A 14,368-nucleotide genomic window follows, 5' to 3' on the forward strand; every position below is an offset into this window, starting at 1 on the left:
GGCGTAACATTATCTTTCATATTATACAAAACATTGGGGTAAATATTGTTTTAATTCATGAAAGTGTTTATTTTCCGCAAAATTTGTGTTCAAAAATTTGCTGCGCAAATACCGTGTGATAGAAAAAAAAAAAATGCAAAAAAACGACTGCCATTTTATTCCCTAGGGCAGGGATATGCAATTAGTGGACCACCAGCTGTTGCAAAACTACAAGTCCCATCATGCCTCTGCCTCTGGGTGTCATGCTTGTGGCTGTCAGAGTCTTGCTATGTCTCCTGGGGACTTGTAGTTCTGCAACAGCTGGAGGTCCGCTAATTGCATATCCCTGCCCTAGGGTCTCTGCTAAAAAATTAAATATAAATAAATATATATATATTAATTATAAAAAAAAAATAATAAATAAATATAAATATATATAAAATATGATTTTTTTATATGTAGGAGAGGAATGCCAGAATTGGCTTGGGCTGGAAGTGGTTAAAAAAAAAAAAAAAAGTCATACTTACCTGCTCTGGTTTTGTACAGAGCAACCCCGATCCTCCTATCTCTTGGGTTCCTCGCCGGCTTTCCTGGCCCCTCCCTCCTGCCAAGTGCAGCGTGTGGGGGCTCCTGAGAAGGGTCACTCCTGAGCCACCGCTCTGCGTCTCCATTAAGACATGGAGCCGTGGCTTGGCCCCTCCCCCTCTCTTCATTGGCCCACTGGCTGTGATTGATTTTCATGCACATGGCTGGATTGTGATGGGGCTCAGGTAAGTATAGAAGGGGGAGGGGGGAACGGCTGCTACAAACCTCGAGACTTTAGAACCACATTAACAATTGTTTTTGTCTTCAAATATTATCTTCAATTGCACAGGGACAGCTCATAGATCCAGTCATTAAATTGGCTCCCCATCCTGAAAAGCTTTTAACTTTTTTTTTTTTTTTTTTTTTATGAAGAATAAAACGCATTCCAAAAGAAAAATCCTTTTATTGCGGACGCAGATCGGCCATAAATTTCTTCGATCACAGACTCAGAATCCTCTTTTTGGCAGGCCGGATCTCTATTCCCCGGACTCCCTCTCTGGCTGTGATTGATGGGGGAGAATATTTGCGCTTTTGGCTTTTTAATACCTTTTTTAAAGACACGCGGCGAGTCGTCCCGGGAAATGGGTCAGTCCATAAAAGGACGCTTCGCCTGCCGCAGCGAGAAAACACGAGCCAGGGAAGATAGACGGCGAACGCTTTATTGAATTAACTGCAGAAAGAGCCAAGCGTACCCGGCATTCCCATCTTCTTGGCCTTATACAGACCACCCCGCCATAAATATAGGAAGGGTACAAAGAGGGGCTTAAAGGAGAACTCCGTTCTGACCCTCCCCCATCCACTTCCCATCCGGGCCAATTCTGACACTTCACTCCTACATGTAAAAATCTACTTTTTGTTTTTTTTTAGAAAACTACTTAGAACCCCCAAACATTATATATATATAGATAGAATATATGTATGTTTTTGTGTATATATATATATATATATATATATATATATATATATATATATATATATATATATATATATATATATATATATATATATTATGTATGTGTGTGTGTGTGTGTGTGTGTGTATATATATATATATATATATATATATATATGTATGTATGTATGTATGTATGTATATATATATATATATATATATATATATATATATATATATATATATATATATATATATATATATATATTTACAAAATTTATAATCTCTATCTATTTAGAGATATATCGATTTTATATGTGGGTTTTTTTTTTTTTATTTTTTTTTTTTTAGCAGAGACCCTAGAGAATAAAATGGTGGGTGTTGCAATTTATTAAGTTGCACAGTGTTTGCACAGTGGTTTTTCAAAAGCGCATGTTTTGGAAAAAATACACTTTTTAAATGAATAATAAAAAAAATTTAAAAACCCACAATATTTACCACATTTTTTTTTTTTTATATAAATGTTATGCCGAGTAAAACGATGCCTAACATGTCACGCTTTAAAATTTGCGCCTGCCCGTGGAATGGCGACAAACTATGGTGCTTAAAATTAGGAGACGCTTTAAACGCCTTTTTACAGGTTACCTGTTTAGAGTGGCACAGGAGGTCTGGTGCTAGAATTATTGCTCTCGCTCTGATGTTTGCGGCGATACCTCACATGTGTTGTGCGATCGCCGTTCACATATGTGCACGGGAGTAACGTATGCGTTCTTCGCATTTGCGTGTAAGCATGGGGTGACGAGGTTCTTTAAAAAAAAAAAAAAAAATTTTTTTTTTTTTTTTTCAAATTCTGTTTAGTAAATGTTATTTTTTCGGATGAACAACCTCCCTTGTGACAGCATGGCCCATGACAAGTCCTCTTTATGGGGAGATCTTGGGGGGGGGGGGGGGGGTCTATTAAGATCTCAAATCTTTCCTCTGGCCTCCAGATCGGTCGCTTTCCTGCTGATGGTCCAGGTGAACAAAGAGGCGGATCCGGATTTGATGACATCGTTTCCGGGATCACAGAGAGAGAGAAGAGCAACGTTCATTCCTCTCTCTCTCTCTGTTCCATGCAGCCATCGCCGCCGGTCACATCGCCCCTGGGCTCTACCGTCTGATCGCAAAACCCGGGCGCGATGCGACTGGCGGCAATGGCTGCATGGAACAGAGAGAGAGAGAGGAATGAACGTTGCTCTTCTCTCTCTCTCTCTGTGATCCCGGAAATTATGTAGTAATTTCCGGATCCGCCTCTTTGTTCACCTGGATGTTAGCGGGCAGGAAATCGGCCGATCTGAAGGCCAGAGGAAAGATTTGGGGTCTTAATAGACCCCCCCCCCCCCCCCCCAGATCTCCCCATAAAGAGGACCTGTCATGCTGTCACAAGGGAGGTTGTTCATCTTTTGTGATGGCAATAAAGTTAATCCGAAAATAAAATAAATACATTTATTAAACAGCATTTGAAAAAAAAAAATCCCCCAAAAAATTAAAAATTAAAAAAATGGAGTTTTGTATAAAATAATGAAATTTTTTTTTTGAGTTTTGTTTGTGGGACCCCCTTCCGCCGCTTGCAGAAGTGATCGGGTGGCTATTTAGCCACTCCATCAACTCTGCCAGAAATGGAATCGGCGGCTGAAAAATGTCATATCGGGATGATGCCTATAGGACCGCCCACCATCCCGCTATAACTACTGAACCCCGAGGATGTCCATGGACGGGGGCGGGGAAATGGTTGAATATGGGAAAACCTTCAAATACCCCCGAGGTTTTACATCTACCCATCTCTTATCTTGAACAGCCCTAAAACCCAAAGGCTCTTAATTACACAAATCGTAACTCCGGCTCAATGGCTGCCTGTCCGTCCCTCCCGGGACTCTCTATTGGCTGCCTCATTGGCCCACAGGGGGCAGTTTGCTTGCTGCTAATGCCACGAATAGCTGCCTTGTGGTATCTTCTTAGGCAGGGCTGTTCATTTTACATCTTTGTAATAAATGACCGTGTGCCTTTAATTCAGTGCTAGGAGGTTAGGTTGGGTAAGTTTAGGGCTAGTCACACCGAACTCCCCTCATCCTCTCCTAGTGCTGCCCATTAGACGTGTGCAATTCGTTTCCTCCCAAATTAATTTCTTAACGAATTTCGATAAATTCTGAGATATCCGAATTTACGAAAAACCAGTTTAACCAATTTATCCAAATATTCTTAAATTTGAATATTTGAAAATTCTGAGTTTTCGAATTTCCAGATTTTGGATTTGCAAAAATCCGAAAATTAGGAAATTTGAAATGAGAAGATTCGGGATTCAAAAATAAACGATAATTCAAGAGAACAGCGAAAATCCAAAAATTTGAAAATCTGATACAACAACTTAACTATTACGAACTATTAAATGATCGGTATTGTTAGTTTTTGTTTTTGGGGTACTTATGTTTTTTCCAGACTGCTTAATCGTTAATTTTTTCACTGTCTGAAGCTGCTGTTGCACTATACATATATGTAAGGACAGTCTATATTTTTATTGTTTTGTCTTCATTTTGTTGTTTAAAAATGAAAATAAACACCTTTTAAAAAAAAAAAAAAAATTATAAGTATTGGAATTTCCTTTCAAATTTGGCTGTTAGAGAACGTAACAAATACGAATTTATCCGAAGTTACGAATTATCCGAAATAACAAATGCCGCATCTAAACGAATGGAACGGAATGAATTGATAATATTAAATAACAATAATAAAAAAATTAATTTATTATTATTTGTTTCGTTCCATTTTCCATCGTTATTTCGGCGCCTTGAGGCGATTCAGTTCGCATTTGCAGCGCTTTACAAATCATTCATTCATTCGGATAATTCGTAACTTCGGATAAATTCATATTTGTTACGCTCACTAACAGCCAAATTTGAAAGGAAATTCCAATACCTATAATTTAATAGTTATTTCATTTTTTGTTTTTTTTGTTTTTTTTTTTTTTTAATTTTTGAATTTGAATTTTCAAACTCTCTAATTTACGAATTTTCGATTATAACGAATGACACGAAAAAAAAAAAAGAATGTAATGAAAACGAACAAATTTTTTGGCAGTGCATATGTCTGCTGCCCATCTAACATGCCGATTAGGAGGGGGCGTTGCTTGAAAAGATTGGGACCTCTGCTGCTTATAGTGCTGTGACCTTTTTTTTTTTTTTTTCTACTATCCAGTTTTTTGGACGTTTTTCTTTCTGTCCTCATCAGTTTCTCACTCCTAACTCCCCTCATCTAGCCTCCTAGTGCTGCTCATCTACCATGCACATCAGGAGGAGACCACGCTTGATTAGGATGGGACTTCTGCTGTCATGGTGCACCCTTGTGATCCTGGTTGTTCTTCTTTCTTAGAGGTGAATCCGGTGCAGGGAAGACGGAGAATACCAAGAAGGTCATCCAGTATCTGGCACACGTCGCCTCATCACACAAGGGGAAGAAAGACCACGCCATTCCTGTAAGTTATCGTGGGTGGGGGAGCCTGATTTACCTCCTATCTGACCTAGTGTCTGTACAGCCACTATATTTTCAGCTGAGTCTCTGGCAGTGTCGTGTTTCAGGGAACTAAGCCTTCCTTGTACGATTTTGGAAGCTTCACCTTGTAAAGTAAACTCCGCCCTCTTTCCAGCTTGCGGACATCTTACAATTTTGACCTTGAAACTCAGAATTCGGAATCTAAATACTTTGAATTCTGGTGTTGAAACTGTAAATTTTGCCACTGAAAATCTAAATTATGACTGAAACCCTGGACTCTTGACTTTGAAACCCTGGACTCTTGACTTTGAAACCCTGGACTCTTGACTTTGAAACCCTGGACTCTTGACTTTGAAACCCTGGACTCTTGACTTTGAAACCCTGGACTCTTGACTTTGAAACCCTGGACTCTTGACTTTGAAACCCTGGACTCTTGACTTTGAAACCCTGGACTCTTGACTTTGAAACCCTGGACTCTTGACTTTGAAACCCTGGACTCTTGACTTTGAAACCCTGGACTCTTGACTTTGAAACCCTGGACTCTTGACTTTGAAACCCTGGACTCTTGACTTTGAAACCCTGGACTCTTGACTTTGAAACCCTGGACTCTTGACTTTGAAACCCTGGACTCTTGACTTTGAAACCCTGGACTCTTGACTTTGAAACCCTGGACTCTTGACTTTGAAACCCTGGACTCTTGACTTTGAAACCCTGGACTCTTGACTTTGAAACCCTGGACTCTTGACTTTGAAACCCTGGACTCTTGACTTTGAAACCCTGGACTCTTGACTTTGAAACCCTGGACTCTTGACTTTGAAACCCTGGACTCTTGACTTTGAAACCCTGGACTCTTGACTTTGAAACCCTGGACTCTTGACTTTGAAACCCTGGACTCTTGACTTTGAAACCCTGGACTCTTGACTTTGAAACCCTGGACTCTTGACTTTGAAACCCTGGACTCTTGACTTTGAAACCCTGGACTCTTGACTTTGAAACCCTGGACTCTTGACTTTGAAACCCTGGACTCTTGACTTTGAAACCCTGGACTCTTGACTTTGAAACCCTGGACTCTTGACTTTGAAACCCTGGACTCTTGACTTTGAAACCCTGGACTCTTGACTTTGAAACCCTGGACTCTTGACTTTGAAACCCTGGACTCTTGACTTTGAAACCCTGGACTCTTGACTTTGAAACCCTGGACTCTTGACTTTGAAACCCTGGACTCTTGACTTTGAAACCCTGGACTCTTGACTTTGAAACCCTGGACTCTTGACTTTGAAACCCTGGACTCTTGACTTTGAAACCCTGGACTCTTGACTTTGAAACCCTGGACTCTTGACTTTGAAACCCTGGACTCTTGACTTTGAAACCCTGGACTCTTGACTTTGAAACCCTGGACTCTTGACTTTGAAACCCTGGACTCTTGACTTTGAAACCCTGGACTCTTGACTTTGAAACCCTGGACTCTTGACTTTGAAACCCTGGACTCTTGACTTTGAAACCCTGGACTCTTGACTTTGAAACCCTGGACTCTTGACTTTGAAACCCTGGACTCTTGACTTTGAAACCCTGGACTCTTGACTTTGAAACCCTGGACTCTTGACTTTGAAACCCTGGACTCTTGACTTTGAAACCCTGGACTCTTGACTTTGAAACCCTGGACTCTTGACTTACAAACCCTGGACTCTTGACTTACAAACCCTGGACTCTTGACTTACAAACCCTGGACTCTTGACTTACAAACCCTGGACTCTTGACTTACAAACCCTGGACTCTTGACATAGAGCTTCTGGCAGTGTCGTGTTTCAGGGAACTAAGCCTTCCTTGTACGATTTTGGGAGCTTCACGTTGTACAGCCCTCAAGAACCGTCGCTTCAAGGCATAGACCCCATCTGTCTAAGTGGGTGGGGTCTACCTCAGGGCTGCCCCGCCTCCTCTGTAAGACAGCCAAAAGTAAACTCTGCCCTCTTTCCAGCTTGCGGACATGGCGAGGTCTATGGAAGAGTGGTACCTGGGGGCTGTACACACAGAATGTGCAGCGATATCATTCCCGAGCTAAAGAGGCGTTCCATTTATGTTTTAAAGACAGCCCGTAATGTTTTTGTATTAAAAGTACAGATAAAAGGACCTGTCTAAAGAGAACCTGTCCTTTTTATATTTATTTTTTTTATGTCTTCATGCAGTTTGGTATGAGAATGGGCTAGTGAGGTTTTTACATGCCCCTCTAAGAGGGAAACATTGAAAACTTTTGCTCAATATATGCATAGAAAATAATTTGGGGAACCGCTCCACTCTGGGCCATCCTAAAAGAAAATTATGAAACCCAATTCTAACTTTTATCTTCGTATATCTAGCTTTCAAACTTTGGATATCTCAATTTTAACCTAAAAAATCTTGACTTTTAAAAATTCAGGCTTTTGATTTTTAATCTTAAAATTCTGGTTTAATCCTAGGATTCATTTTTAATTATATTTGAGACAGAATTCTGAGTGTTGCTCTCACATTTCTAAATTTCAGAATCTTTAAGTTTTGACGTTTAATAACAGAATTCCTAATTTAGGTCTAAATTTTCTTAATTTAATCTTAGAATGTTGACCTTAAAACTCAGAATTCGGAATCTAAATACTCTGAATTCTGGTGTTGAACCTCTACATTTTGACACTGAAAATCTAAATGATGACTGAACCCCTGGACTCTTGACTTTGAAACCCCTGGACTCTTGACTTTGAAACCCCTGGACACTTGACTTTGAAACCCCTGGACTCTTGACTTTGAAACCCCTGGACTCTTGACTTTGAAACCCCTGGACACTTGACTTTGAAACCCCTGGACTCTTGACTTTGAAACCCCTGGACTCTTGACTTTGAAACCCCTGGACTCTTGACTTTGAAACCCCTGGACTCTTGACTTTGAAACCCCTGGACACTTGACTTTGAAACCCCTGGACTCTTGACTTTGAAACCCCTGGACTCTTGACTTTGAAACCCCTGGACACTTGACTTTGAAACCCCTGGACTCTTGACTTTGAAACCCCTGGACTCTTGACTTTGAAACCCCTGGACTCTTGACTTTGAAACCCCTGGACTCTTGACTTTGAAACCCCTGGACTCTTGACTTTGAAACCCCTGGACTCTTGACTTTGAAACCCCTGGACTCTTGACTTTGAAACCCCTGGACTCTTGACTTTGAAACCCCTGGACTCTTGACTTTGAAACCCCTGGACTCTTGACTTTGAAACCCCTGGACTCTTGACTTGGCAGCCCTGGACCCTGAAAATTCTTGCTTTAATCAGATTTTTGAGGTTTTCATTATGTCTGATTTCTGAGATGATGTCCAAATTTTGACTTTTAATCTCAGAATTTTTTTTAAACACTTTACTTTTCGGATGTCCCCACAGCCATTCAATAATAGCCAACTGCTTGATCATTACCACCACTGGATGTGAAACCGATCCAGTCACAATTGGGCTTATGCACAACGCAGTCTGTCCCCAAGCTTCTGAGTCTGCACAACAGTATTGAGCCCTCTAGTTTTAGTGGAATGAAAGCATCTACAGGACTTTTCTTAAGTCCTGTTATGCGCATTCCAGAGCTGGGAGACGTGGGATCAGCTGACCGCAATAAGTGTTCTCATCTGTGCGCAATAGCCGGGCTCAGACCAGAGGAGTAAGGCCAACTTAGAGTGATCGATAAAAATCTTTATTCGTTGAAGCTGTATGGTGATAATTATTTATTATTGAATATTCTGATTCTTGTATAGTCCAGATCAGGACCGGCTCTCTGTTTTTTAATTTCCAGCATGTTGTGACTTTAATGAGTTGTTGAAACTAATTTTGTGGTATTAACTCCACCCCACTAACCTCTTCATTTGTTTACTGCAACAGATGGAGTCACCCAAACCCATCAAACATCAGGCAAGTGGATTTCCTCCATACTCCCTATTCTCTTCTTCTTTTATCTTTGAATGATAAACGTGTCCCCTCGGTCTGCACACACCCCCCCCCCCCAGGCCCCCCAGGCCGCCCTTTACTCACATCTAAATTGTCCCTTTGTTATCGGACACCCCGCCGCAGCTCTTTGTGAAGGGACAGGCTGCGTTCCAGCATTGCCGGGGGATGGGAGGGTGGTTCAAAATGGCTGCCCTGGCTGTGCAGACCGATCGGTCCCGTCCTGACGACTCCTTCCGTTCTGTCCTGAAGTTCTCACTATTTTAAGGTCATCATTTTGTAGTTGTCTCAATTAATGTTAGACATCCCTTCCCCGAAAACATTCCTTTCTAAATATTAACCTCGCATTGTTCTAATGTCATCCGAAGCATGAGAACCGTCCGCAAAACCCCCCGCCGCCCCACATCCAGACTATATATTACAAACGTTTTACATTTTTTGAATTCATGTGATAAAGTGGCAATTTTCGGTTTGCTGGAGGCACTGTTATGCTAATTCTTCTTCAGTGCATCTTCGTAAAAAGGGAAAATGTTATATATAAATATATATATATTATGTTGCCAATAGTATTGGGACGCCTGCCTTTACACACACATGGCCTTTAACGGCATCCCGGTCTTAAGCTGGCCATACACCTATAGATTATCTGCAGATTTTCTATGGTTAGATGGAAAAAGTGGGAGATTCCTCCATTCACACAGTTTAGCGAACATGGAGAAATCTGTTGCACTTTTTCCATCTAACCATAGAAAATCTGCAGATAATCTATAGGTGTATGGCCAGCTTTAGTCTGTAGGGTTCAATATTGAGTTGGCTCCGCCCTTTGCAGCTATAACAGCTTCACCTCTTCTGGGAAGGCCGTCCACAAGGTTTAGGATTGTGTCTATGGGAATGTTTGACCATTCTTCCAGAAGAGCATTTGTGATGTTCAGGCACTGATGCTGGAAGAGAAGGCCTGGCTCGCAGTCTCCACTCTAATTCATGGCAAAGGTGTTCTATCCGGTGAGGTCAGGACTCAGTCCAGTCAAGTTCCTCCACCCCAAACTCGCTCATCCATATCTTTATGGACCTTGCTTTGTACACTGGTGCGCAGTCATGTTGGAACAGGAAGGGGCCGTCCCCAAACTCCTCCCACAAAGTTGGAAATTGTCCAAAATGTCTTGGTATGCTGACGCCTAAAGTGTTCCCTTCACTGGAACTAAGGGGCCAACCCCCTGAAAAACAACCCCCACACCATAATCCCCCCTCCACCAAATGGTTTGGACCAGTGCACAAAGCAAGGTCCACAAAGACATGGATGAGCAAGTTTTGGGGTGGAGGAACTTGACTGGCCTGCACAGAGTCCTGACCTCAACCCCATAAAACACCTTTGGGATGAATTGGAGCGGAGACTGAGAGCCAGGCCTTCTCATCCAACATCAGTGCCTGACCTCACAAATGGTCTTCTGGAAGAATGGTCAAACATTCCCATAGACACCCTCCTAAACCTTGTGGACGGCCTTCCCAGAAGAGTTGAAGCTGTTATAGCTGCAAAGGGCGGAGCCAACTCAATATTGAACCCTACGGACTAAGACTGGGATGTCATTAAAGTTCATGTAAAGGCAGGCGTCCCAATACTATTGACAATATAGTGTATGTTGTATGCTAAATCTGAAAATATGAAGTGCGTTTTTTTTTTTTTTTTTTGTTGCTGAACCTGAAATGAAACCTTTTGAAGTGTGCTGCAACTCTGACACATTCTGTATATTATCATAGTAAACATATTCTGCAGGAAGTGTACATCCTTCTGCTTTCAGCCTGTGCTACTTCAATTGATGTCCCCCTTGTGCGTTTTTGATTTGGCTGCCCCCGTAGTAGAGCTGCAAGATTAATCGTTAAAGAATGGAGATCACGATTCTTCCCCCCCCCCCCCCCCTCGCGATCCTAACACAGCATTTTTGCGATTCAGTGCAGAGAGTTCTTTGCTGACAGCTGTCAAAAAACAAAACAAAGAACAGGCAGCCTGCCAACTTTATCACAACATTGCCTAGGCGGAGATAAAGAGAAACATTGTAACATTTGGTTCTTTTAGGTCTCAAATTGGTGGCCCTCCATCTGCTGTGGAACTACAAGTCCCATCATGCCTCTGAATGTCGGAGTCAAGCTTGTAAATGTCAGCCTTGCAATGCCTCATGGGATTTGTAGTTCTGCAACAGCTGGAGGGCCGCCAGTTTGGGACTCTGTTTTAGATCGAAGGGATGAACTTTGGTGTGTAAATGAGGTCAGTTTAACCGCTTAAAGACTGAACCTTTTTCTGACACTTGTTGCTTTACAAATTAAAATCCGTATTTTTTTGCTAGAAAATTAATTGGAACCCCCAAACTTTTATATGTCATTTTTAGCAGAGACCCTATTGTTACAATATTTTATGTCGCATTGTTTTTGCGCAGCAGTTTTTCAAACATTTTTTTGGGGGGGAAAAAAATACACTTTATTCAATTAATATAAAAAAAAAAAAATGTTAGAATTAGCCCAATTTTTTTTTTTAGTATGATGTGAGAGATGATGTTATTCCGCGAGAATCGTGATCTTTATTCTAAGCACAAAAAATCGTGATTCTCATTTTGGCCAGAATCGTGCAGCTCTACCCTCGTAGTGACAGTTTCCAGGGTCTCCGGAGTTTTGCGTTTTTGGCGCCATTTGGTTGGGAAGAGTTATTATGTTAAAAAAAAAAAAAAATTAAAAAAAGGAAATGTCTGGAGATCATTCTCCATTCTTCTTCTAGAATAGGTAAAAAAAACCCCCCCAAAAAACATAAATGTAATTTTGAGTCGCCGTGCTTACATTATGCATGCGCATTACGAGGCACCTATGGTATTCTCTATGCGTTGTGTTGTCCCCCTGCGCTGAAAAAACATTTTTTTTTTTTGGGTTGTTAGTCACCTTATTCAGAAATAATGAGCCAACTGACGCATTTTGCAAATGTTGAAACGCGTTAGTCTCTATCCTGGGAGAAGGTCTGCGATTGTTGTGTAGTGATCCTCTATTGCATTGTTTCTATGTTCAGTATATGTGTACAAATAATATTTATATATTTTAAGTGTTGTGTAGATTTTTATGGCCTGCTTTGCTCCACGTTTAACCCAACCCGTATTTTGTGTGTTATTATTTTTTTTTTTTAACATCTGCCTTGGTGTACCCCCCCTCCATCTTGGGGGGGTCATTAGGCAGACAATACCCCCCCCCCCCCAGAGCTGTCTGTATCCCTGTGTTAAATTTGGTGTCTGCATTAATCCACATCCATTAATATATTTATATACTTTTTTTTTTCACTGTCATTTTTGGTAAACTACAGAGTGGATCCTTGTTGTATGTGAGTAGCCTGTAGCACCCCCCCACCCCCACTTCTTACCCCAACTTCTCACCCCCACCCCAACTTCTCACCCCCACCCCACTTCTTACCTCCACCCCCACTCCTCACCCCACACTCAATTGTAATTTTCTCACCTGCTATTCCCCACCTCACCCCCACAAACACCCCCCCCCCCCCCCGACTTCTCTGTATCCTCCAATCACCAATTCTTTTCTTTCTCTCCCGCTTTATGGGGCGCGCTGCATGACACCCGCTTCTCCTTCCTGTCTAACGCCATCTGGCACCTACTGGCAGAAAAAAAAAATTAAACCCTCTTCATAATTCTCTTTATGACTACAAGGATGTTCTACAAGTGAAATGCCAACCAACCAACCAACCAACCTGCCCGGCCATAAGGGGGCGCCTGTTAAAGTGGCTCTTTCATAAGAGAAGTATGGGGCTGGCATTAGACATGTGCAATTCGTTTCGTTCCGGATTTGTTTTTTAATTAATTTTGACAAATTCATTGATTCTGAAACATCCGACTTTATGAAAACACATTTAACTGATTTTTTTTTTTTTTTTTTTGGAATATTCGTAAATTCGAAAATCCAAAAACCTGAAAATTCTAAAATCTGAAATAACTATAAAATTATAGGTGCTGGAATTTCCTTTCAAATTTGGCTGTTAAGTGAACGTAACGAATACATCCAAAGTTACGAATTATCCAAAATAACGAATTCCGCATCTGAACGAATGTAATGAATTAATAATGATAAATAACAATAATAATTAAAACTTTTTATTATTATTATTTATTATTAATTTGTTCCGTTCCCTTTGTTTAGATGCGGCATTTGTTATTTCGAATAATTCGTAATTTTGGATAAATTCGTGTTCGTTATGTTCACCAACGGAATAACGAACGCCCTATCTAAACGAATGGAATGTAATGAATTAATAATAATAAATAACAATAATAATAATAACTTTTTATTATTAATTTGTTCTGTTCCATTTGTTTAGATGCGGCATTCGTTATTTCGAATAATTTGTAATTTTGGATAAATTCGTATTCGTTATGTTCACAAATGGAATAACGAACGCCGTATCTAAACGAATGGAATGTAATGAATTAATAATAATAATTGTTAATAATAATTATAATAATTATTATTATTATTAATAATAATAAATAATAATAATAAAAAAAAACTTTTTATCATTAATTTGTTCTGTTCCATTTGTTTAGATGCGGCATTCGTTATTTCAGATAATTCGTAACTTCAGATAAATTCGTATTCGTTACATTCATTTAACAGCCAAATTTGAAAGGAAATTCCAATACTTATAATTTAATTGTTATTATTAGTTGGTTAAAAAAATCAAAATGACTCGTGATTGGGCATGTCATTGCCATCATCCCTTATAACTTGATAAAGTATGGAGAAACCTCTATTGTGGGATTTTCAAAGCAATAAAGTATTTTTGAAAAAAATAATTTATTATATAGATAGAAAAAATTCCATAAAGATTTTTATGGAATTTTTTCAATCTATATAATAAATACATTTTTTCAAAAATACTTTTTTATTGCCTTTGAAAACCCCACAATAGAGGTTTCTCCATACTTTATCAAGTTATTAGTTAGTTATTCTTTAGAATTTTCGCATTTTCGTTCTTTTGAATTTTCAGATTTTCTTTATTATTTTCAGATTTACGAATTGTGATCATAAAAAATAACCTGAAAAACGTAAAAAAAAACCAAAAAAACCCCAAAAGACGAATGAAACAAAACCGAACGAATTTTTCGGCAGTGCACATGTCTAGCTGGCATTTGCTAAACTCCTTATGAAAATGCCGGATGCCTGGCTGTCTGACCTAAAGCCGTATTAAACCCAACACCAAAAATGTCATACGAGTGCGTCTCAGAAAAATTAGAATATCATCAAAAAGTTCATTTATTTCAGTAATTGAATTCAAAAAGTGAAACTCCTATATTGTATGTAGATTCGTTACACACAGAGCGATCGATTTCCAGCATTTCTCTCTTTTAATTTTGATGATTATGGCTTCCATCGAGTGACACCCCAAAAAGAAAATGAGGATAT

At 39.9% G+C, this 14,368-nt stretch overlaps 1 protein-coding gene across 1 annotated transcript in view; it reads left to right on the plus strand.

Moving 5' to 3' along the window:
• Positions 1-14,368, plus strand: part of LOC141113413 (myosin-10-like) — a gene marked incomplete in the record, with an annotated part of 160,446 nt that overhangs the window by 90,770 nt on the left and 55,308 nt on the right. The window contains 2 exon segments of the mRNA XM_073606470.1: positions 4,861-4,963; positions 8,864-8,893. Of these exon segments, the coding sequence (XP_073462571.1) occupies positions 4,861-4,963; positions 8,864-8,893 (133 nt within the window).

The sequence above is a fragment of the Aquarana catesbeiana genome, linkage group LG12 (assembly GCF_042186555.1).
Source record: "Aquarana catesbeiana isolate 2022-GZ linkage group LG12, ASM4218655v1, whole genome shotgun sequence".
In the NCBI taxonomy this organism is placed as follows: domain Eukaryota; kingdom Metazoa; phylum Chordata; class Amphibia; order Anura; family Ranidae; genus Aquarana; species Aquarana catesbeiana.